Source organism: Candoia aspera, chromosome 4, assembly GCF_035149785.1.
Source record: "Candoia aspera isolate rCanAsp1 chromosome 4, rCanAsp1.hap2, whole genome shotgun sequence".
Lineage (NCBI taxonomy): Eukaryota > Metazoa > Chordata > Lepidosauria > Squamata > Boidae > Candoia > Candoia aspera.
Window position 1 is genome coordinate 86,253,507 of NC_086156.1, and position 20,961 is coordinate 86,274,467.

The following is a 20,961-nucleotide window of genomic DNA, read 5'->3' on the forward strand; positions in this document are numbered from 1 at the left end:
GTAAGTTTGGGCAGGTGATAGCAATGTTCAGTAACATTTGGAGACAATACAAAAACTCCCAAGTGTCTCTCAATTGAAGCTTCTGGGAATTGTGGTGGTTCAGCAACATCTGAAGGGTCTCAGTTGCTCATCCTTCAAACTGGGGAAGACTACAAGAGGCTTTCCAATATCTCAAGCAACAAAGTACTTTCTCCATTATCAGCTGCCTGATCCTTTTATCTGGCGATGTCAAAGATTCAACCTAAACCCTTCCATTAGCAAGACATGTCATTCCTCCCGTAAGGTATCATCTATCTGACCCATTGTTTGTCCATATTACACCTCAGTGATACCATGGACAGTGTGAAGCAGAGCGCTGCCCTCTGCCTCTTGCGCCTCTACAAGACTTCACCTGATTTGGTGCCCATGGGAGAGTGGACATCACGTGTGGTGCACCTTCTGAATGACCAGCACATGGTATGTGGTCCCCCTTTCCACTTCCATTGTTAGGACATGAAATCACTTGTCACCCCCATGATAATTTGCATATGGTATGTCCTCCCCACTCATTATCATATAGTAGAGTCCTCTGAACATTCAGTTCTGCTTACTTCCTTAAAACCAGTAACCAAGCTAATCAAAATAGAGTTGTATTCATACCATACATTTAACTATGTTAGTTAAAAATCTGTTAGATGCATTTGTACAACAAATTAAGTTTGATTAATGTTAATCTTGCTCATAGTTCTTGTGGCTTATTGTATTGTGAATATCTCATTTGTTTTATTAATGTATGTTTGACATAGTTTTTTTTTTAATCCGTTCAATTGTGTCCAATTCTCGAAAACTGCCTGGACAAGTCCGTGCTGTTTTCTTGGCAAGGTTTGTTCAGAAGTGGTTTGCCACTGCCTCCTTCAAGGGCTGAGAGAGAGTGACTGGCCCAAGGTCACTCAGCTGGCTTTGTACCTAAGCGGGACTAGAATTCACGGTCTCCTAGTTTCTAGCCTGATGCCTTAACCACTACACCAACCTGGCTCTCCTGACATACATTATGAATACAGAAAATGATTTTAATTTAATAACCAGATTAAGCATATGATGAACACAAGTTATGAGTAGTCAGATTTTTATATCAGCCTTCTGCCAACATGGTGCCCTTCAGATGTATTGGCTTCAGCTCTCATCATTCCTATCCTAGCTGGTAGTACTTGCTTAATGGCCATAATTGGGACTGGCAACTCCCTGGCTTAGCGACATAGTCACTAAGCAAAAAATCATCACTGCACTGGACTTACAACTTCACTTCCACTGTAGTAGCTATGCGATTCACCCACAGATGTTAAGCAAGACATCACGTGACTGTGATCTGTGGTTTTACCGCCGGTTAAATCTTCTCCATTGACTCTGCTTGTTGGAAGCTGGCTGTGAAGCGCACAAATGGCGATCATGTGATTGCAGGACGCTGCAACAATTGTAAATGCCCGCCGGTTGCAAAGCACTCAAATCACATGACTGTAGGGATGCTGCGACAAGAGTAAGTGCAAGGACTGGTCATAAAATTACTTTTTCATCGCTGTTGTAACTTCAGACGGTTGCTAAACAGGGCAATCATTAAGCAAGGACTACCTGTATACAGACAAAAGAGCAGTTTTATGGAGGCAGAATTAGTTTGCTTGTGGAAATGGTACATGTGAAAAACTACTGTGAAGGTAGCCAACTGCATACTTTGGTGGAAGAGAGGCTTGCTGGCTGAAGCATCACGAATTAACATCTGCTGTGAGTCTCTTGGCTAATGTGAAATGAAGAAGTGTGCAGTTTGACACTTCCTTCATATCTTAGACACTAAACCCTCTTGATTCCCCGTCTTCCTATCGTACATATCCTGAGGCTCTGTGTACACTTTGCACAGCAGAGTAAATTAGGCTAAAATGGATATGGATGGTTTATGGCCAGCAGGTTGTGGGAACTCAGCTTTTGGTGAACCATCATATTGTCTTCGTATGCTTTATTTATTTGGGCATAGCCTATTATGTGAACACAGCATTTGTGCTTTGTTTATGGGGGATTAGAGTTAGTGTGTTGTGTGATGTTGGCCAGCGGAGTTGCAGCTCCTATAGAAGTGGTCTCACTTAGTGCTCCATCTCTTTCTCCCTACACCCCCTCCCAATACAGGGTGTGGTCACAGCTGCTGTCAGCCTCATTGCTTGCCTCTGCAAGAAGAATCCCGATGACTTCAAGACATGTGTCTCCCTGGCAGTATCCAGGCTCAGCAGGGTGAGTGAGGAAAGGAGAGCCAAGAGTCCATTCCTTTGCTTAGTATTACTGCCCTGCCATATATTTTGTTTCAGCAAATTTATCTGACATTTGTGGTAGAGTTTGTGTTTACTGGAAAACCATAGAGGTCTTGGAATCCATTGTGACTATAATTAAGGAGTCTATGCATGAAGCTGCAGCATTTTAATTCTCCAAAGAAAATACAGTGAATGTACTTTTTTCCCACTGCACATTCTATTATTTGTTGGGAGTGGATTGTGAGATATGGAAGCTGAGCTTATGCTCGAAAAAGAGGACAGTGAGGGTTGAGGACTGACTTGGGTGAATCATAGAGAGGACAGCATCCTAGTCATGGATGTGGTAAATGGCTTTGTCGTCCTGTCATTGGATGGTGGAGGGACAAATGAAGGAGGTCTTTGATACTGGAGTCTTAACCATTTCCCTTGCATAGAGCTATGAGCTTGCCTGCTTTGGAAAAAGTATCTACTTAGGAGTAGAGGGTTAAAGAGCAGAGCAGCAGATTGACAGAACTTGACCAGTTGCCTATAGGATGTGGAGGAGGGTCTTCCTATACAAATTCTGGAGCTTCTCCCACAAGCTAATTGCCTTCAAAGAGAAGCTCCCACTAGTGCCAACGGAAGCTTCTCTTCCCACCTGATAGCTTCCCCCATCCCCCTCCTGCTCTTTTAACAGTGTGCAAATTCTTCACATGCTGCAGTATACAATATATTTATTTAGATAAAATACAATATAATGCTAGAGCAACAGTGCATATAGCTAGTGGCGGATTTAGTTTGGTGCTTCCAGCAACAGTTCTCCAACTTCTACCTGACATGGTATATCTGGCACACAGTTCTTTGTTCTTTTGCTGTAGCACACATCTGACTTCTTTTCTGCCCATAACAGCAGCTTGGAAAGTTGGGGCCTTAAATAGGGAGAAGAAGCTTTATCTTCCCATAGTTTGGCCCCGACTCCTGTGGCATAGCTAATTTTACTCAAGGATTTGGGATCCATGGACTTTTGTGATCATTGCATAGAGATTGTTGGGGAATATGGCTGTTCTGATACACCAAATGTGGAGACTCCTGACTGGCTCTCTGGGCTGTCCTGCTCATACCCTCTCCTTTCAGATTGTGTCTTCAGCCTCCACAGACCTGCAGGACTACACCTATTACTTTGTGCCAGCCCCGTGGCTCTCAGTCAAGCTTCTGCGGCTGCTGCAGTGTTACCCTCCCCCAGGTAACAAAAATGGGGTCTTTTGCTCAATGAAGTCAAGGATAGTACTGGATTATGCCAGCCTCCTGGTGTAGAACATTTGCTGATAGAAGCCCTGTCCTTAGTAAAAGGCATAGAAGCAATGCATCCTTTTTATTATTAATCTGTTTTACTTTGTTTTACCTTTTTATCACAATACCATTTTTTGTTTATAACTTAGGATCATTGACTGTCTTGAATGCATTTTTGGCAAATAGATGGGATATGAATTTAATAAATAAAAATAATGTTAGCTGCTCTTCTTTTTCCTAGGCCTGTTCAGGAAAGTCACTTTTTCCTGCACCATTAAGGAGTCTGCACAAACATTGTACTCCTGCCCTTCCCACTTGTCTCTCCTCTGCATTTGGTCATAGGAGGAGGAGATCCTGATAATACCTATTATTTTTATAGGATCCCAAACACGCTAAGCTTTGGTTGCATTTCCATAGGGAGACTTTCAGAACAACCATAGAATGGATGGTCTTAAACTTGTGGGGAACTGGAAGTTTTTTCATCTGCCATTAAATATATATCCTCTCGGGTGGGTGGGGGAGACATACCTGATGAATGGCTGATAGGGACTAGGATTCCTGTTCGTGATGCTAACTGGCATCCCCCACATTAAGATGCTGTTCTTTGGCTCCATACCTTCTGCTTTCTCTGCAGAAGATGCAGCAGTGAAAGGACGCCTGGTTGAATGCTTGGAGACTATCCTCAACAAGGCTCAGGAACCCCCCAAGTCCAAGAAGGTCCAGCACTCCAATGCCAAGAATGCTATCCTTTTTGAAGCCATCAGTCTCATCATCCACTATGACAGGCAAGCATCTAGTTTGGTTGCAGGGGGTTGTACTAAAAGTCTTTTAGATTGCAGCTGGGGAATGCATTATTAATCAAGGGCTGATCTGACCCCAGATAGAGGTGTAGGCACTGAACACTGTTAATACGGGACTGCATCCAAATTGGCAATGCCATTCTCTTTTGGAGATGCAGTCTCCTCCATGCACTTCCAGAGCTGCATTCACACCTTATCCTCCCTTGAAAACGTTCTGCTTCCCCTCGAAAATGCCCATCTTGCTTTGCAGCTAGCTTTTTGAATGCCTCCACTGATACTGTTGGATACTGTTGATGCACTGATACTATTGGAGGCTTTTTAAAAGCCAAGTTGCAGTGGGATGCGGGGGGTATGTATGGGTGCAACATTTGAGGAGGGGAGAGTTAGCTAAAATACCCCTCCTAAATGCTTCCCAGCACAGAAGATCTTTTGAAAAAAATAATTTGGTTTCAACTGAGTTTTTAACCTGATTGTTACAAGGAAACAGGTGAAAAGTTCTGATCATTCTGAGCTTTCTCAGTACGTGGGAATAAGAACGAGACCTGGCTTAGACATCAGTAGGCTAAACAGAAACAATATAGTCTCTATCTGGCCCACAGACCCAATGTTCTTCAGCGTTGCTCTAATTGATCCAAAACTCTGGGAATTCTGGGAGTTGAAGTCCACAGATCTTGAAGTGACCAAGGTTGAGAAATGCTGCATTAGAAGCTACAGGCAGAGCCAGAGAAACAAAAGAGAACCAAGAAAATCAAATGAAAGAGAACAAAGGGTGGTTTTATAGAATGCAGTTAGAATCAGGTGGATTGCTGGTGCACTGGGAGACTTGAGAGACTGACAGTCAGGTCTGAGCTGCATGTGGAGTACTTCCTGCTGTGCCTACTCTGGAATTAACCCAGACTTCTTGTTCTGCAGCGAACCCAACCTGCTGGTGCGTGCATGCAATCAACTAGGCCAGTTCCTGCAGCATCGAGAGACCAACCTAAGATACCTAGCCCTGGAGAGCATGTGTACCCTAGCCAGCTCCGAATTCTCACACGAAGCTGTCAAGACCCACATTGAAACTGTTATCAATGCCCTAAAGGTCAGACTCTGAAAAGGCATACGCAGAGCAAATGGGAAAGGCAACCTTCTTGAGGAGCTAGGGTGTAGGATTGAGCAAGAGTGACTCCCCAAATTTCTCAGTCCTGTTTCTAGGGGGTGAGGTGATGCGGAGAGTGCGGGCACAGTCATACAGCCATTTCCCAAAGAAAGTTCCTCAGTAAATTCTCCGCTATCAAATGCAATTTCTGTAATAACAGTGAATGAAATATAAATATTTATCACAACCTGAGCACCTCATCCTAAGTTGGTGGGAGGCAAGGTTAAAAGAGGAGGTCAGCTCTCCAGCCTAAAACACAGGAGGGGGCAAACTGATCCATGAGGCACCCCAGCCCCCAACTTGTGGGTCCAAGATTGCACCACTGAAACTCAGTGGCAGAATTTTCAGTCATTTGATTTTTAAGCTTTTTTCCCAGCAAATAAAAGGTGAAAATGCATCTATTCTTTAACAATCTCTCAACCCATCCCAGCCCTACCTATAAAAATGGGCTGAAAATGCCCATGCACTCCCAGTGACTTTGCTGCATCAAAAGGAAACCAGCTCTGTAGCCCTTAGGGGCAGAAATACAATTTATATGTACATGAAAGAACGTGGCCCAAAACTTGTCCGCTCCTTCTGCAGAGCATAGGGAAGAAACGTAGGAAATTAAAGAGCTCAGCTGAAATGAGAAGGAAATGGTGAGGATTATGTAGATTCTACAGTCATTCTGTCAAGTATGGAATTTGGATTTGGAAGCCAAATGAAATGAAAATGCTTTTCATTTTGATCTATTTGATTGTTTTGTGAGGCAGCTTTCTAGTGTTATGAATGTAACTAATTGCTTGAATAATTGATGAAATGTCAAAAATGAATATACATATACATTGATGAAATGTCAAAAGTCTGGCCAAGAGCCAAGCAGAATTTACTTTGTTTAGGCTTCATATCCTGCTAGGTTTTTGCCTCTTTCTATGGCTAGTAGTTTCAAAGGAAATTAGACAAATCTTGAAAATATTGGCAATGGGCTCAGTTTACAAAAATGGACATGGATGTGGAATTAAATCATTTATTTGTTTACTTGCTATTTGTTTATCACATATACATATTGCTGTATCTCCAGGGATTCCTAGAAGTTAAAATGTAATTAAATATAGTGAAAATTAAAATGTCCACAGTAAATTAATAAACAAAAACAATCTGAATGACTCCATTATTAGCTGGAGATGGTGTTCTCTGGTTAATCCCCAAATGACTTTGAAGAACTCAATTTTAACCAAATTTGGTAAGGTTACCAAGGAGGGGTCTGCCCTAACTTCTGAAGGAAGGATGTTTCATTGCTCTAGTGCCATTAGTATTTTTTAAAAAAAGTGTCTCCAGGACTTAGCCCTCCTCACCTCACAGAAGTGGAGAACTATCAGTAGCTTTTCCTGGGAAGAATGTATCAGAAGTGTTGATTCCCACTGGAGAAGCAGTCCTGCAAGTACCTAAATGCCAAGACATGTAGAGCTTTATTGATTATAAATAGCACTTTGATTTCACCCAGAAATTTAATTGGAAATCAGCTTGCACAAGTAGAAGAAGAAACAAGGGGAAAAAAATCAAAGTCTGTAGTGAATGCCACTCACTGAGTCCTACAACCACTACTTGAGTCTTACTGTTTCATGTACAGAATTTACAGTATGTAGATTTTAGGAACTATATTTTATGATAGTTGCATTGCCATAACCTCTGTTCCTTTGGGCTTCTTTTGGGAATTCTTACAAGTTTAATGACCAGAGCATAATAGACCACAAAATTGGGGTAAAGTTTGGAAAAATCCTCTTCATTCTTCCTTGTACATCTAATCTTTTGCATTCTTGGCCTCAGGAGATGTACTTTGTGGCTTGTATCTGTTTGAGCCAAATTGGAGCTGGAATTGAGACTTAAATGCTGAAGACAAAAGCTCAGCTCACTGTTTAACCCCCATCTCCTTTCACAGACGGAACGGGATGTGAGCGTGCGCCAGCGGGCAGCTGACCTCCTCTATGCCATGTGTGACCGTACAAATGCCAAGCAAATAGTCTCGGAGATGCTTAGCTATCTGGAAACAGCAGATTACTCAATCCGTGAAGAGATTGTGAGTAGGGGTTGCCAACTCAATGGGAAGAGGAACTGGAAGCCAGACTTTGGGTCTTTTCATCTTAGTAGATTGCAGAGAAACAAAACAAATGCCTGCCTTAACATGGAAACTAGTTAGGAGAGGGCAGAACTGTCAGGAGCTGGCAGCAACATTTTCTTTTTCTTCTCTCAGGTACTGAAGGTGGCCATCTTGGCTGAGAAATACGCAGTAGACTATAGTTGGTATGTAGATACCATCCTCAACCTGATCCGCATCGCTGGTGACTATGTGAGTGAGGAGGTGTGGTACCGTGTCATCCAGATTGTCATCAACCGGGATGATGTGCAAGGTTATGCAGCCAAGACTGTCTTTGAGGTGGGTGACCTTGACTTGGGACCCTGACTATCTCTCCTTACCTCTATAGCTCTGAAGAGAAGGCTTTCTTCTTCCTCCTTTTATGAGCATGTGAGCCTGGCTATGAAAATGAGATGGATTGTCCATTCTTATTTCATTGTTCAAGCATATGTAGCCATAGACAAGAAATAAATATCTTCGGGGGCACTAAAAGGGATTAAGAAGCAAAGCAACTTAATAAGGACTGAGCATCTTCAGTGTCCACAAAATGCTAAACGTTTATTGATGCAGGGGAATGAAATGAAGTATTCTGGAGTAGGTTATGGCTGATTGAGAGGAGCAGTATTACAAACCTGAGGGGGTATGACTATTGATGTGCTCCATGCAGATATAGTTCTGCAGTATGTTTGATGCTGAACGTATCAAATTTTGGGATGTTTGGGATTGCCATAACCATCGATCTAAAAGAATCTGAAAGGACTTGATGCTCCTTAAGTATTGGCTGTCCATGGGATTGGTTAGGAAAAGAGCTCAAAAAAAAAATCCTACCTACCCTTCTTTTAATACTAAACTAAAATAGGAACTTCTTCTCAAGTTGCGTCTACTTAACTACCCACCATGCATTGCATTTGCTTTTCTTTTTCCAGGCCCTCCAGGCTCCTGCTTGTCACGAGAACATGGTGAAAGTTGGAGGCTACATCCTTGGGGAATTTGGGAACCTCATTGCTGGGGATCCCCGTTCCAGGTAGATAATATGAGAGGAAATGGATTGACCGGGAGCGGGGAGAGGGGGTGCTCAGCTCCTATGAGAAGAAAAAAGACAATGGGATTATATTGGGACTGTAGCTTCCAGAATTCCCAACCAGCCTTACTAAAGAAAATTCAAAGAGTTGCAGCCCCAGCACATCTGGAGGGCTACATCATTCTCTTCTTTTACTTATAAATGAGGCACTTATATTGGGGAGGCTTGTCCCATCATTCCTTGATGTTATGAGCAAAGCCTGTGAGAATGCCTCCATCACATTTCCTCACCTGTAAATATCAGGGGCCCTGACTCATGTTTTTCTATCCCGCCTTTACTATTTTTATAAATAACTCAAGGCGGTGAACATACTAACACTCCTTCCTCCTCCTATATTCCCCACAACAACAACCCTGTGAGATGAGTTGGGAGAGAGAGTACAACTGGTCCAAAGTCACCCAGCCGGCTTTCATGCCTAAGGTGGGACTAGAACTCACAATTTCCTGGTTTCTAGCCCAGCAACTTAACCACTAGATCAAACTAGCTATTATAAATGTTGTCTCCTGTTCCCCTTTCTCCACCAGCCCTCTGGTTCAATTCAACCTCCTCCACTCCAAATTCCACCTCTGCAGTGTCTCTACCCGGGCCCTACTTCTCTCCACCTACATCAAATTCATAAATCTCTTCCCTGAAACAAAGGGCACCATCCAGGAAGTGCTACGTTCGGACAGCCAGATCCGCAATGCTGATGTGGAACTACAGCAACGCGCCGTTGAATACCTCAAGCTCAGCTCTATTGCTAGCACCGATGTCCTGGTGAGGGAGGATTTGAGAGGGGGGCGCTGGTAGCCACATCTCTCAGGGAAAAGAGATTCTTACCTGTTCATTGTGAAGAGTTATAGCCATGATCTGAGAAAAGCTGGTTCAAGGGAGTACTGGAAAAGAGAAAATAGGAAACTTCTCTTTTGGTGGAGTGAATCAGAGTTTGACATTTTTGTACTTGGTCCAAAGCCAGTTTTTACCTTTTTACCTGAGAACGGAGTGGGCTAGGGTGGAACTTCAGTTGTAGATTGGCCTTTGAGGAGTGCACTGCAGTGATGTCTCCAGATGAAGTGGAACTAAAAGTTCTAGTCTGTTTCCTTTAAGGAGCAGAGTTGGGATTAGAATGCGTTGCTTTGAAGCAACATGGGTGTAATAATCCCTGGAGAGGCATAATGCACCTATTTGCAATGTTTGGGGGTTTAAAAAAGTACAAAATCACACTGCTGGGAGGTTCTAAAAGTGATCTGGGGAACCTCCTATGGCTTGCAAGTCACCTACCCTGCCATTAGAGAAGTTCCAGGCAGGTTACCTTGTCCATTGCGGAGCAAACATCATAGAAAAAGTGGATGGCTGCACAGGGCCAGTATAATAAAGCAGATAGTCTGCTTGTGCAGTGGCCGGTCACATTTTCTTTAGGATTTTTTACTTTACAGAACTCCTAGTTCCAGTCTTTTCCCAGAACTGTGAGGTTGACTGGCAGGGCACTATTGGTACCTGTTCTCCATTTTCACCCTTACTGCCTTAGGCTACAGTGCTGGAGGAGATGCCACCATTCCCTGAACGTGAGTCCTCCATCTTGGCGAAACTCAAGAAAAAAAAGGGTCCTGGGGCTGGCAGCGAGTTAGATGATGGCAAGAAGGATCCAAACTCTGAAATCAATGGAGGCATGGAGCCCTCAGCCAGCACTGCTGTGAGTGCAGGGGAGAGGGACAAGGCTGGAAATGGGAGGCGGGGGCTTGGAAGGCTCCCTAGAAAGAAAAGGGTGCTGTGTGGGAAGCCTGTGGGAAGGGGAAGACAAAAATAGAAAGCACAGGAAGTAAGAACTATAAGTCCTGATGGGTTATAACCCTGTTTGATTATAAGGCAGGATTTTTTGTGCTCTGCTTATTTCCTTGGATTACACCAACATTTCTGTTGTCACGAAAGTTTAGAAGATGCCCTTTGATTGCCATATGTAATCCACTGAATCACCAATAGCTGCATTCTTCTCTACTCTGGTCCTTGTCTTTGCAAAAAGCTAAATTCAAATCTCAGAGGGCAGACAGCAGGCAGATAATGTGTGATTGGAGATTCCTTAATTTCAACTCCAGTTTGCACTTTTATCATTTTCACGTTTTCCCCTTGCCTTTCATGCCAACTAAGCCATTAGTCTTTGGCAGACTTTGTATAACAGCTTGACAGACCCATCCCATCCCAGAGTAAAGAAGTGTAATGAAACCGATATACATGAAGTCCAAATTCCAGGAGTATTTTAAGAGCAGATATTTTGACATATTAGTACAGGAGTAAAGAACCGTGGAGCTGGCCTTTGTTCTTATTACTAAGGTATTGAGAGTTGTTGGGTTCAGTTTCTAAGTCAGGATCATGAAAAGGAATTTCCTCTGTCCCTTACTGTTTTCCTTCTTTTGCAGTCAACGCCTTCCCCGTCCGCTGACTTGTTAGGCCTCCGAGCCACACCAGCGACTGCCTCCGGTGGCCCTGCCAGCACTGGCAACCTTTTGGTGGATGTTTTCTCTGACAGCCCCTCTGCCGCAGCTGGCCTGGCATCTGGTGCAGAAGAGAATTTCCTAAGGTGAGATGGTGACTCAGGTCCAGGCTTTCTCTGCCCCAGCCTTCCTGAGAAACAGAGCAGCGGTTCAGAGGGATTGACACATTGGATCAGTCTAAGCACGTCTTGTTGTCAAGAGTCTGCCAGTCTTTTCTGGACAACTGCTGGGACCTCATCAAATAGGACCCAAGAGTGTTTGTTCTGTCAGGAATGCAGATTCTGATTTACAGCTGGCATGGAAGTTCATGAGGAAAGAGTCATAGTGGTTGAGTGCCTGCTTTGCACACAGAAATTTCCACTCAGTTCTTGGTCCTTCTGTTTACAAAGGGTAAATCATCATCTGCTACCCTGATCTGGGTAGCAGGTGATGGGAGGACTTCTTGCTACCTGAGATCCTCATCCAAGAGTGAGAGGAACAAGTAGGTGGACAAAAAGCTGCCTATGTTTGTAGTGAGAAAATGGCCATATTCTAGGTACATCTTTGGATGGAACAGGCAAGAGTCACTTGCGAGATGGGTGGTTCAGAAATGTGAGAAATAAATAAATAAAATAAAGGTTGATCTTCAAGTGTTCATTTCCAAGTGATTTAGGAGCTGTTGGGCTTCCTCTCTCTTGATGGGCAAGTGGTACGTCAGTCCTCATGGCCTTGCCTTGCTTTCTCTTTGTCTTGTGTGTGAGAGTGTCTCTGTCTGTCTATCACCTTTTTGGAATGGTTTCCTCTCTCTTTCTCTCTCTCTCTCACACCTCTTACCTTGGATGAAACAGTGACTTGGAGGCACCTCCTGAGAATCCTGCATCCCTATTGGTGGAGGCTGGCCTGCCTGCAGAGTAAGGGGTTGAATCTCTCTCTTCCTTTCTCTTTCTCTCTGCTGATTACAACCTTCCCACCACCATTTGCATTTGATGGATTTAGCTGAGAAGAGGATCACAGATGTTAATATGATAACACTGTGAGTTCTCAAAAAAAGGAACTGCAAAGACACACTGTAACATGTAGAGAGTCCATAGAAGAGTTTATAATTGTGCCCTCTGTAACTTTGTCCCATATCTGCTCCCTTCTGTGTTGCTGCCCCATATGCTTAGAACTGCCTCCCAGAATACCTGCTTCCTTGCTTACTTTTTTCCAAATCCTGCATCAGAATCCACTTTTTCCATGAAGCATTTGGGACATCTCCCTATTCCCCATGTTCAGCTGGAAATAGCTAAATGAAAGCATGTGCTACTCATAACATTTGCATTTCGCTTCTCTGTTTACCCCTGCTGCAGTTTCCTCTTCTCTTTATGATTTCCAAGATAAAATTTAGATATTAAGTCTGCAGGAGCAGGAATCTGTCCATTTGGACACCAGAAAGTACTATGCACTTAAAAAATACTGATTTCTGCAGAAAAGAGGTGAGTAGCTCAGGAGAAACTCACTTTGCTAGAAAGAGCATTCTTGGTGTGCTGCTAGATTAGGAGGAGACAGCCTGGGGTTCCAGGGCCATATGCAGCACCTAAGTCAACCACGGTTCCCAAAAATCAACAGGTTTTTCCTTATTTGAGGTGGGAAAAAATGAACATTGCACATAGTGGAAGTCCTAAAATAGTCTTGACATAGTTATAGCAACAGATATTCAAATTCCCAGCAAAACTGTAAAAAAAAGAGACCATAGGCCTGCCTATTTTATGTGACACACACCCATCCACTAAGTCCTCACTTATAAGTCCCCAGTTGTTAAGAACAATTCTTAGCTACCAGAAAGTTAACTATTGATGTGTAGCCTTAAAGTTTGCAAGTTAGGGCCTTTCCTAAACCACCGGTTGATCTAACCCTAGCTCCTAACTGTCTCACCTATACTTCAGATGATCAAGAAGATGGAAATTAGAAGGTCATACTTCTTTGAGGGGTGATAAGAGAGCCATTGGCTGCCTAGGTGGGAAGTAGGGCAGGGTGTGGATTTGAAATATAGGACTCCTCTTTGAACGGGCTTGAATCAAACACTGTTGTGTTTCTTAGAGTTAAGAATAAATTGTGGTATTTTAAGAAGTCAGGAAATCCAGATGGTGCATGGACAGGATTTCTAGATGAGAATCCATTTGAGGCAATAACTTTATTAGGTCAGTTCAGAATTGTAGAATGTGTACTTCATACTGACCTTGAAAAGATCTTGGCTCCCATGAATGTTGGACTGTTTTTTTCTGTCACTGGCTTTTAAATGTGAGGAACGTGTGTGTATGTGTACTTAAGTTAGTGAACATATAAAAACATAGCATATAAAGGGCAGTTTGGCTCTCATCCTTTACAGGGTTTCCAAGCTCAGGAGTCCAGATGTTGTTGGATTACAGCTTCCATCATCTCCAGAAAACCTGGCCTGGGGTGATGCAAGGAGGAGTCAAACAGTATCTGAAAAGCCAAGATTGGGAACCATTCTTTTAGAGTATCTTTCAGGAATGGTCCACAGTTCTCCTTCTGCCTCAGTGCCTGCTCTGTGGCATGCTCTCTCTTTGCATAGATGCGTGTGGTTTGATCCCCCCACCTTTTCTCTTTCTGATACTAACATGGTGCTGTGCCAGGTGACTCATCTTTTCTGCTCTTTTTCTTCCCTGCCTCTGTCAACCGCTGGCCCCTTTGTTATGCCCCTTCACCACCACCTCCAGCTCAGGGGCTGCCGCTTCTGTCTCTGAGGACCCTGCTTTGCCTATTGCTGAGGCTGATGAACTGCTTCACAAGTAAGATCCCGCGGTAGGGCTGCGGCTCCTGAATGCTGGGGTTTGGGGTGGGGGAGTGGACTAAGTGCCACTCCCCTTTTGACTTACGTGTGGGATGGATTCCTCTGGCCTGACAGCCTAATAGCTTCACTCAGCATCATCCTCTGTCACGTAATTTCTCCTTCAGAAAGTATTCTCCAGATGGAATGGCCGGGAAGAGATTGGCCATCCCTGCATAGTAGATAGCTTTTAGGGTATGAGCTGGAGGAATCAAAAGGTTGGTCTTGAGAGCTTAGATAGTGGGCGGAAGGGATGTTGAATGGCTCTGGATCAAACTGGTAAATGTGGGGAAAGCGGTTGGCATCCCCAGCCAAAATGACATGCACATTTACAGATAACACATAGTCTCTGCCTGCCTCTGACCAAATCTCCATGAACTCCTGCAGGTTCGTGTGTAAGAATAACGGGGTGCTCTTTGAGAACCAGCTGCTGCAAATTGGGGTAAAGTCGGAATTCCGGCAGAACTTAGGTAAGTATTTCTGGTGGGTGGAGTACAACAAGCAAACTGGGGCTTGTTCAAGACTCTTTGAGAGACCGCGTCCCATGTCCCTACATGAAGGCAACATTCTTTGGTCTTTTCTAAAAGAACAGAATACATTGTGGACAAGAAAGGGTCTTTTCTGAGTGGAAGACTGGAAGACTTGTGGGGTTGGGTGGATGGTACTGAAGTTGTAGGGTGGAATGTACTGGTCTCACCATAGCATTTCTGTGAGGAGCCAGTATGAGGTGGACTGATTTTGGGATACACAGTTTCTAGTCCCTACTCAGCCATGAAGCTGACTGATGACTTTGGAATTGTTACATTATTTGAGTCTAATATGGGCTTCTTGGGTATAAATGTAACGAAAGAAAATCTTCTGTACTCCCTATAGTTGTCTCTTATGGGATAGTCCTGTAACTGCCATTAGAAATATTTTTATTGATTGTTTGATTGAATTTATGTGGCCGCCCATCTCACTTGCATGTGACTCTGGGTGGTGTACACAATTAAAACTAACCATCACAAAATTCAACCATTAAAACCAATTAAAAGCAGTTTAAAAACTACAGTAATAAAAGACAGGGGAGAGTGCAGTCTAAACTTATACACAGTGCAACCATTTAATGAGCTCCACACTTCCCGGGGATCCCCAAGCCTGATGGCACATCCAAGTTTTGAGGGCCTTCTGGAAGGCCAGTAGGGTTAGGACCACTCTCACCTTGGGGGAAACTGATGTTCCAGAGGGTGAGTGCCACAGCAGAAAAGACTCTCTTTCTGGGTCCTGCCAAATGAAGCTCCTTAGCTGACTGGACCCCAGCATGCCCCTTCTGCTGGATATAATGGGATGGGTAGATATAATTGGGGAGAGGCAGTCCCTCAGTACTTCTAAGCACCCCAATATTTTCCCATTTTAAAAAGGTACAGCGGCTCCTTGCCCATTGTTAGGTCTGGTCTTTGCAGCCCTTCTACCACCTCTCAAAACACACCCTATCTTGTTTCAAAAAACAGAATGGATTTTTAAAATCAACACTATTGTGTTTTACCTTATCAGATACTTCACTTACAGTCCACTAAGGACAGGAAGGTTTCATATTCTGCATGTAGTATTTTGAATACAAAGCAGCTTTCTGGCCATTAATGTCAGTGCCCATTACTTGCACAAGCACACTTAATCAAGATACTGAATTAACCCATTTTTTGGATTTGCACAATATATTGAACAGGAACCAAACAGGCTGGTTCACACAACTTACAAAGCTACAAGAAGCAAAAATGAATGAAGCCCAATAGGCTTCTAAGCTTTTTGTGGCTTAGTGGGTTTTGCAACTCCATGGTCTTTAACTGTCCTGTTTCTGCATATTGTGTGGACCCAGCAATTGTGTAGCATGGGGCTGGAAAAATAAAACTTTAGCTAAATTGGATAATCTTTGGCAAGAGAGAGAGAAAGTGAAGGAAGAAACTGGCAAATAGAAATGAGGGTATATAGCACAGAGAGATGTGGGGGAGAGGATGGCAGACCCCTAGTTTGGATGGATTATGAGGATGTATTCTTTCCAGTCTTAACACCAGCCAGATGTGACTGAATTCACAAATTATATAAACTGTAATATAGTTTATGTGACCTACTTGAATTAACCTAGCCATTTTGGTTTGTAAATTATAGTTTATCACTGAGCACAGCAATCAGCAATCTTTGATGGCACCAAATAAACTTTAAATAATGGGTAAAATCTCAGAATAATGAGATTTTTTTTGGTGAAATATTTAGCAGTCCCTCAGAATCACACCGATCTCATTTAATTTTTTAAACTTACTTTTGGTTTGGGGATTCACTGATTGCCAATTGGTAGTATCATAGACACTGCAATACCAACTCCAGACTGTATTGTCTGAATTCAGGCACTTGTGATTAAATAAGCTAGGGCATAATGCAAGGAAGAATGGGCCAAGGCCATCCCGTAATACATTTCCACCCTTCCAGGCCGTATGTACCTTTTCTACGGGAACAAAACATCCGTCCAGTTCCAGAGTTTCACCCCTACAGTCAGCTATTCTGGTGACCTGCAGAGCCATATCCTTTTGCGAACGATGCTAGTAGAGGGAAGAAGTGGAGTGGTTTTCAAGCCCTCGGGTTTTCTGTTTGTGTACTCCTCAGCAGCGTGGTGACCTTTTCCTTAGCCCAGCTCACAGCTCAACATTCAGACGAAAGCAGTGGAGCCACTGGTGGAGGGAGGGGCTCAGGTTCAACAGGTCCTAAACATTGAATGCCTGAGCGACTTCACCGAGGCCCCCCTCATCAACATCAAATTCCGGTATCGTTGCCTGACATCTCAGCCTAACCTTCAGTTCTAAGGGAGAAGGAATTTCTACAGTTTGAATAATCAAAGGCATTCCTGCATAGCCACCTATGTCCTTGTGCAGGGGATGGGAATGCTGAGAGTCAGAATCTGTCTGAAAAGCTGGCAAGGCTGGGATTCTAGCCCTCAGCATTATGGACAAAGCTCAACAAGCAGTGCTTCCTATAATCACTTCTTTACATCTTACTCCTTGCCTTGACAGACATTTGCTTTGCTTCATCCCTATTCTCCCACATTTCCTTGAGTTGTGTTTTGCAAAAGTCTTCTATTCCCCATGAATTCACCTTTTTACACCATGCTTCTGCTAATTCTTACAAAATATGCTTAGACTGGCCAATATTCCAGGAAGCTCCCAACAGGAAACAAGCCCAAGAATCTGCTTCCACTCTTGGTGGTCAGGGGCCTCTGATCCTAGGAAATGAATGTGGCCAGTAGCTACTGATAACCTCATCCTTCTTGCCTTTATCCCCCTTTTAAAGTTGTCAGTATTGTTATTAAATAATGCCACCTCATGGGTCTGTCTGTCCTCACTTCTCATTTCTGATAGCTATGGTGGGACGTTGCAGAATCTCACTCTCAAATTGCCTATCACCATCAACAAGTTTTTCCAGGCAACAGAGATGCAGTCGCAGGACTTTTTCCAGCGCTGGAAACAACTTAGCTTGTAAGTTTGCACAATATGAAGCATTTGGAAATGAGGACTCATAAATGATAGTTTATGTATTTGTGAGAGGAGGGGACAAGAAGTGAGGTTTGTTTTTTTGGTGGGGGGGGAGTATTTAGAACTCTGCAGCAGAATGATCAGTAAATAAGAATGCACGTGATCTTGGCAAAGAGTTCTGCCTTCCTTTCTTCTTCTTTTGTATTTTATCTTTGCATTTTAAAATTGCCACAATGACGAAGAGAATGGTTCTGTCACCACGTGTGGTTGAGGTGTAGAAAGCATGAAATAGGAGGATGGATAACAAAAAGGTAGGGTGAGAATCACTGATCTGATTCTCTTCTGTAGGCCACAGCAGGAAGCTCAGAAAATCTTCAAGGCAAACCACCCCATGGATTCAGAAGTGACAAAGGCAAAGGTGAGCTGCTTTGAGATGCCTATGAAAGAGTGTTTCAGGCTTTTGTTTATTCAGGATAATTAATGCACAATGATTTTAATTTCAGATTAGAATGTGTCTAGTAGTTGATCAGATGAGCTAAGATAAAAGCTTTGGATCTTGCAATTGTGGATCGTGCGATTATGGAACACTTTTCTTTTAATTGTTTAGCACTAGTTTGGGAATATCAGTGTAATATATTTAGGACTGTTGATTTCTTCACTGAACACCAGATTTTTTTCCTATGAAATATGGTATAACATCAAGCTAGAGGAGACAGCCATTGTATAAATGTCTGTGATGCAGACTTCTGAAAGTTTTGCAGGTATCTTTTTCCCATTATTAGCTTTCTAAGAGGAACATAATTTGCAGTGAGACCCTCTCCAGTGATTGCGTAAACTCAATAAAGCTCCATTCTGTTCCCCCTACAGCTGTTAGGTTTTGGCAGTGCGCTCTTGGAGAAGGTGGATCCAAACCCTGATAACTATGTAGGAGCTGGGATCATCCAGACAAAAGCACTGCAGGTTGGATGCTTGCTGCGACTGGAACCCAATGCTCAGGCACAGGTGAGGAAGCAGGGGCTCCTGAGACCTCTAGGACTGAAAGCCTGAATTCTGGCATACAGGTGGGCGTGGAAATAAAAAGCAAAAAACTTGGAAAACTCAGTCTTCTCGGCACTCTGGGGAAATGGCAGGAATTATAGATAAAACCTAAGAAGGGGAAAAGCTGAAGGCTTACCAAAGCCCCAAACTGTCTGTGGACAACTAGAGCGACATACTGTTTGAGCTCTTTATTTTAACCTGCTTTCCTTCGTCCTTCCTGCAGATGTACCGGCTGACCCTCCGTACCAGCAAGGAGTCTGTTTCAAAGCACCTTTGTGAGCTGCTCTCTCAGCAGTTCTGAGGCACCTGCCACACCAGAGGAAGGGGAGGCCATTCCTGCGCACTAGATGCCTCTGTCCATCTCTTCCCACTTCTCTCCAAACCAGGGGCCTCCAGAAAGACTGTACTGCTCCCTGCCTGTTGTTGTGATAACCTCTGTGTTCTCATTGCCTAGCCCGGGCCAGCACCAAGGGGGATAAGCAAAGGGGGAGCAAAACTATGGACCCTTGGTTGGACAAAGTCAAATTGGGGAGGGGGAGGGATGATAGGTGTTGGTGCAGGGCATTCTTCCAGCAGTAATCATCCCCTTGGGCAGAAGGGCAGCATTTGGAAGAAAGCTAGCTGCTCTCCCATGCTCCAAGCTGGTCCATTCTAACTTGGGATGAGGCTGAAATTTGTGGTCTTAATTCCCCCACCACCACTACTTTATATGATTTAGACTGGCATTTTAGTTTTGTTTACAATATGTACCTTTACTTTCCCACCCATGGACTTTCTCCTTTCTGCTGAGGAAGGGGACAGCTTCCCTGGCTCCCCTTGAGCTGGCTGGGGGGAAGGAACAGGATTACGTGGGTGTATGGAGAGCAGGGGGAAATTCTTGTAGGTGGTTGTTTTGTGTTTCTTTGCCTTGTGTGTTTCCCCCAGGGATGGGGGTGTAAATTCTCCCTATCCTTTGCTATGGACCATTCCAGTGTTACAGTTGCGTGTATTTGTGGGAAAGTAATTTTGACAGCAAACCTGCCTCTTTCCTTGGCTCTAAACGGAAAACTACATGAAGGTGGAGAGGAAAAGAGGCTTTTTCTGCCTCCTCTCACCATCTCTTCAATTCCCAGGAAGGGGTGCCTCAAGCAGGTGCAAGAGTTTGGGAGATGGACTCTGGAATGTTGCCCTCCACGCATTTTGGAAAAGGGAGGGGGAGGGTTCAGATCATGCTAGTTGGGGGTGTCCCAGCTTCCCATGCTGGCCCGGGCTCCATGTTACTCTGCTGTGTAGGTGTTATCTAGCGCATCTTAGTTTATCTGGGTTTTGAATGCCTGTATCTATCTCCATGTGACTCTAATAAAACCGTGAGGGTGGGGGAGAGCCAGAATCAAGCCAGGCTGGGTCACCCCCATACCGCTGGCTGATTTGTTGTATAGTGCTCTTTATATATGGACAGGGAGGAAATGGATGGAGAGGAGTCCCATGCTATGCACTATATTTTCAGTGTGTCTGGCCCTAGCATTTGCAGTAGGACGTTCAGCTATGTTGTATGGAATTAGTTACATATAAACTTCAGACCTTAGCCTCACTAGACCAAAGCCTTGCCCCAGGATTGCTTTCTCCATGTGGTGAGAAGCATAGAAGCTTACTCTGTCTTCCTTTGCACAGAGAAAGGCAAATATGTATGCAGAAGAATGTCTTCCTATGCAGGTGGCCCTTGCTTATAGACCACTGAACCTTACGACAGCACTGATGAGTGGCACTCATGACCGGTCCTCATACTTACAACGTTGCAGTGTCCCACAGTCACATGATCACCATTTGTGACCTTCTTTGCCAGCTTCCTACAAGTAAAGTCAATGGGAAGCTGGCAGGAGGTCGCAAGTGGTGACCACGTGGTGTTCTCACTTAACAACAGCATGGGATTCGCTTAACAACAGCAACCGGAAGTGCCGGGATTTCTGTCACTAAGCTATGCAGTCACACGACATTGTGCTTTACAACTGTGTTGCTTAGCGATGGAAATTGTTGTCCCAATTACTGTCGTGAGGACTACCTGTAGTGGAGGAAAGCATCATGAAAGGCCTGGTGCTTTTCCTACTCCCACCAGGAGATATGGTTTTAAAAAGTGTAACAATTAAGAGAGTGGAATACAGCACTTCTATATTCCCAGTTATGTTCCTGCCTAGGTGTAGAAAGAAGTCTTTGCAAAACTCCACTTTCCCCTTTGAGATCTCCAACAGCTAAGGCCAACATAAACAGGTAAGTGCCTTCCTCATGACCAAGGTCCTTGAAAAAGCTGCACCTCACTGTGGTGACTCTCCCCCCCCCTATGGTGACTCTCCCCCCCCCACACACTTCAGTGTCCAAGATATAGAAGGGAAGATGCAAATGAGAGTCCCACCTGTGCATCTGGACTCCTGGCTTGGTTGGCTTAACTCCCTCAAAACTTGAGAACGTTTCACGGTATGTAGACTGAAATGGCCCTACTCA

The 20,961-nt window shown here is 43.9% G+C and overlaps 1 protein-coding gene across 3 annotated transcripts in view; it reads left to right on the forward strand.

Annotated features, from left to right (window-relative positions):
• Positions 1-19,892, forward strand: part of AP2A1 (adaptor related protein complex 2 subunit alpha 1) — a 33,959-nt gene extending 14,067 nt beyond the window's left edge. Inside the window, exons 5-24 of one of the 3 annotated variants that reach the window (XM_063300912.1) lie at positions 327-456; positions 2,152-2,253; positions 3,384-3,492; positions 4,174-4,324; positions 5,252-5,420; positions 7,396-7,533; positions 7,708-7,890; positions 8,517-8,614; positions 9,196-9,427; positions 10,179-10,343; positions 11,065-11,225; positions 11,967-12,029; positions 13,839-13,910; positions 14,336-14,418; positions 16,412-16,500; positions 16,618-16,742; positions 17,335-17,451; positions 17,797-17,866; positions 18,316-18,450; positions 18,710-19,892. In XM_063300912.1, coding sequence (XP_063156982.1) covers positions 327-456; positions 2,152-2,253; positions 3,384-3,492; positions 4,174-4,324; positions 5,252-5,420; positions 7,396-7,533; positions 7,708-7,890; positions 8,517-8,614; positions 9,196-9,427; positions 10,179-10,343; positions 11,065-11,225; positions 11,967-12,029; positions 13,839-13,910; positions 14,336-14,418; positions 16,412-16,500; positions 16,618-16,742; positions 17,335-17,451; positions 17,797-17,866; positions 18,316-18,450; positions 18,710-18,787 — 2,470 coding nt within the window. In that variant the 3' untranslated portion in view covers positions 18,788-19,892. The remainder of the gene's footprint in view (positions 1-326; positions 457-2,151; positions 2,254-3,383; positions 3,493-4,173; positions 4,325-5,251; positions 5,421-7,395; positions 7,534-7,707; positions 7,891-8,516; positions 8,615-9,195; positions 9,428-10,178; positions 10,344-11,064; positions 11,226-11,966; positions 12,030-13,838; positions 13,911-14,335; positions 14,419-16,411; positions 16,501-16,617; positions 16,743-17,334; positions 17,452-17,796; positions 17,867-18,315; positions 18,451-18,709) is intronic. The other 2 variants (XM_063300913.1, XM_063300914.1) reach the window with 2 other exon arrangements.
• Positions 19,893-20,961: the final 1,069 nt, after the last annotated feature.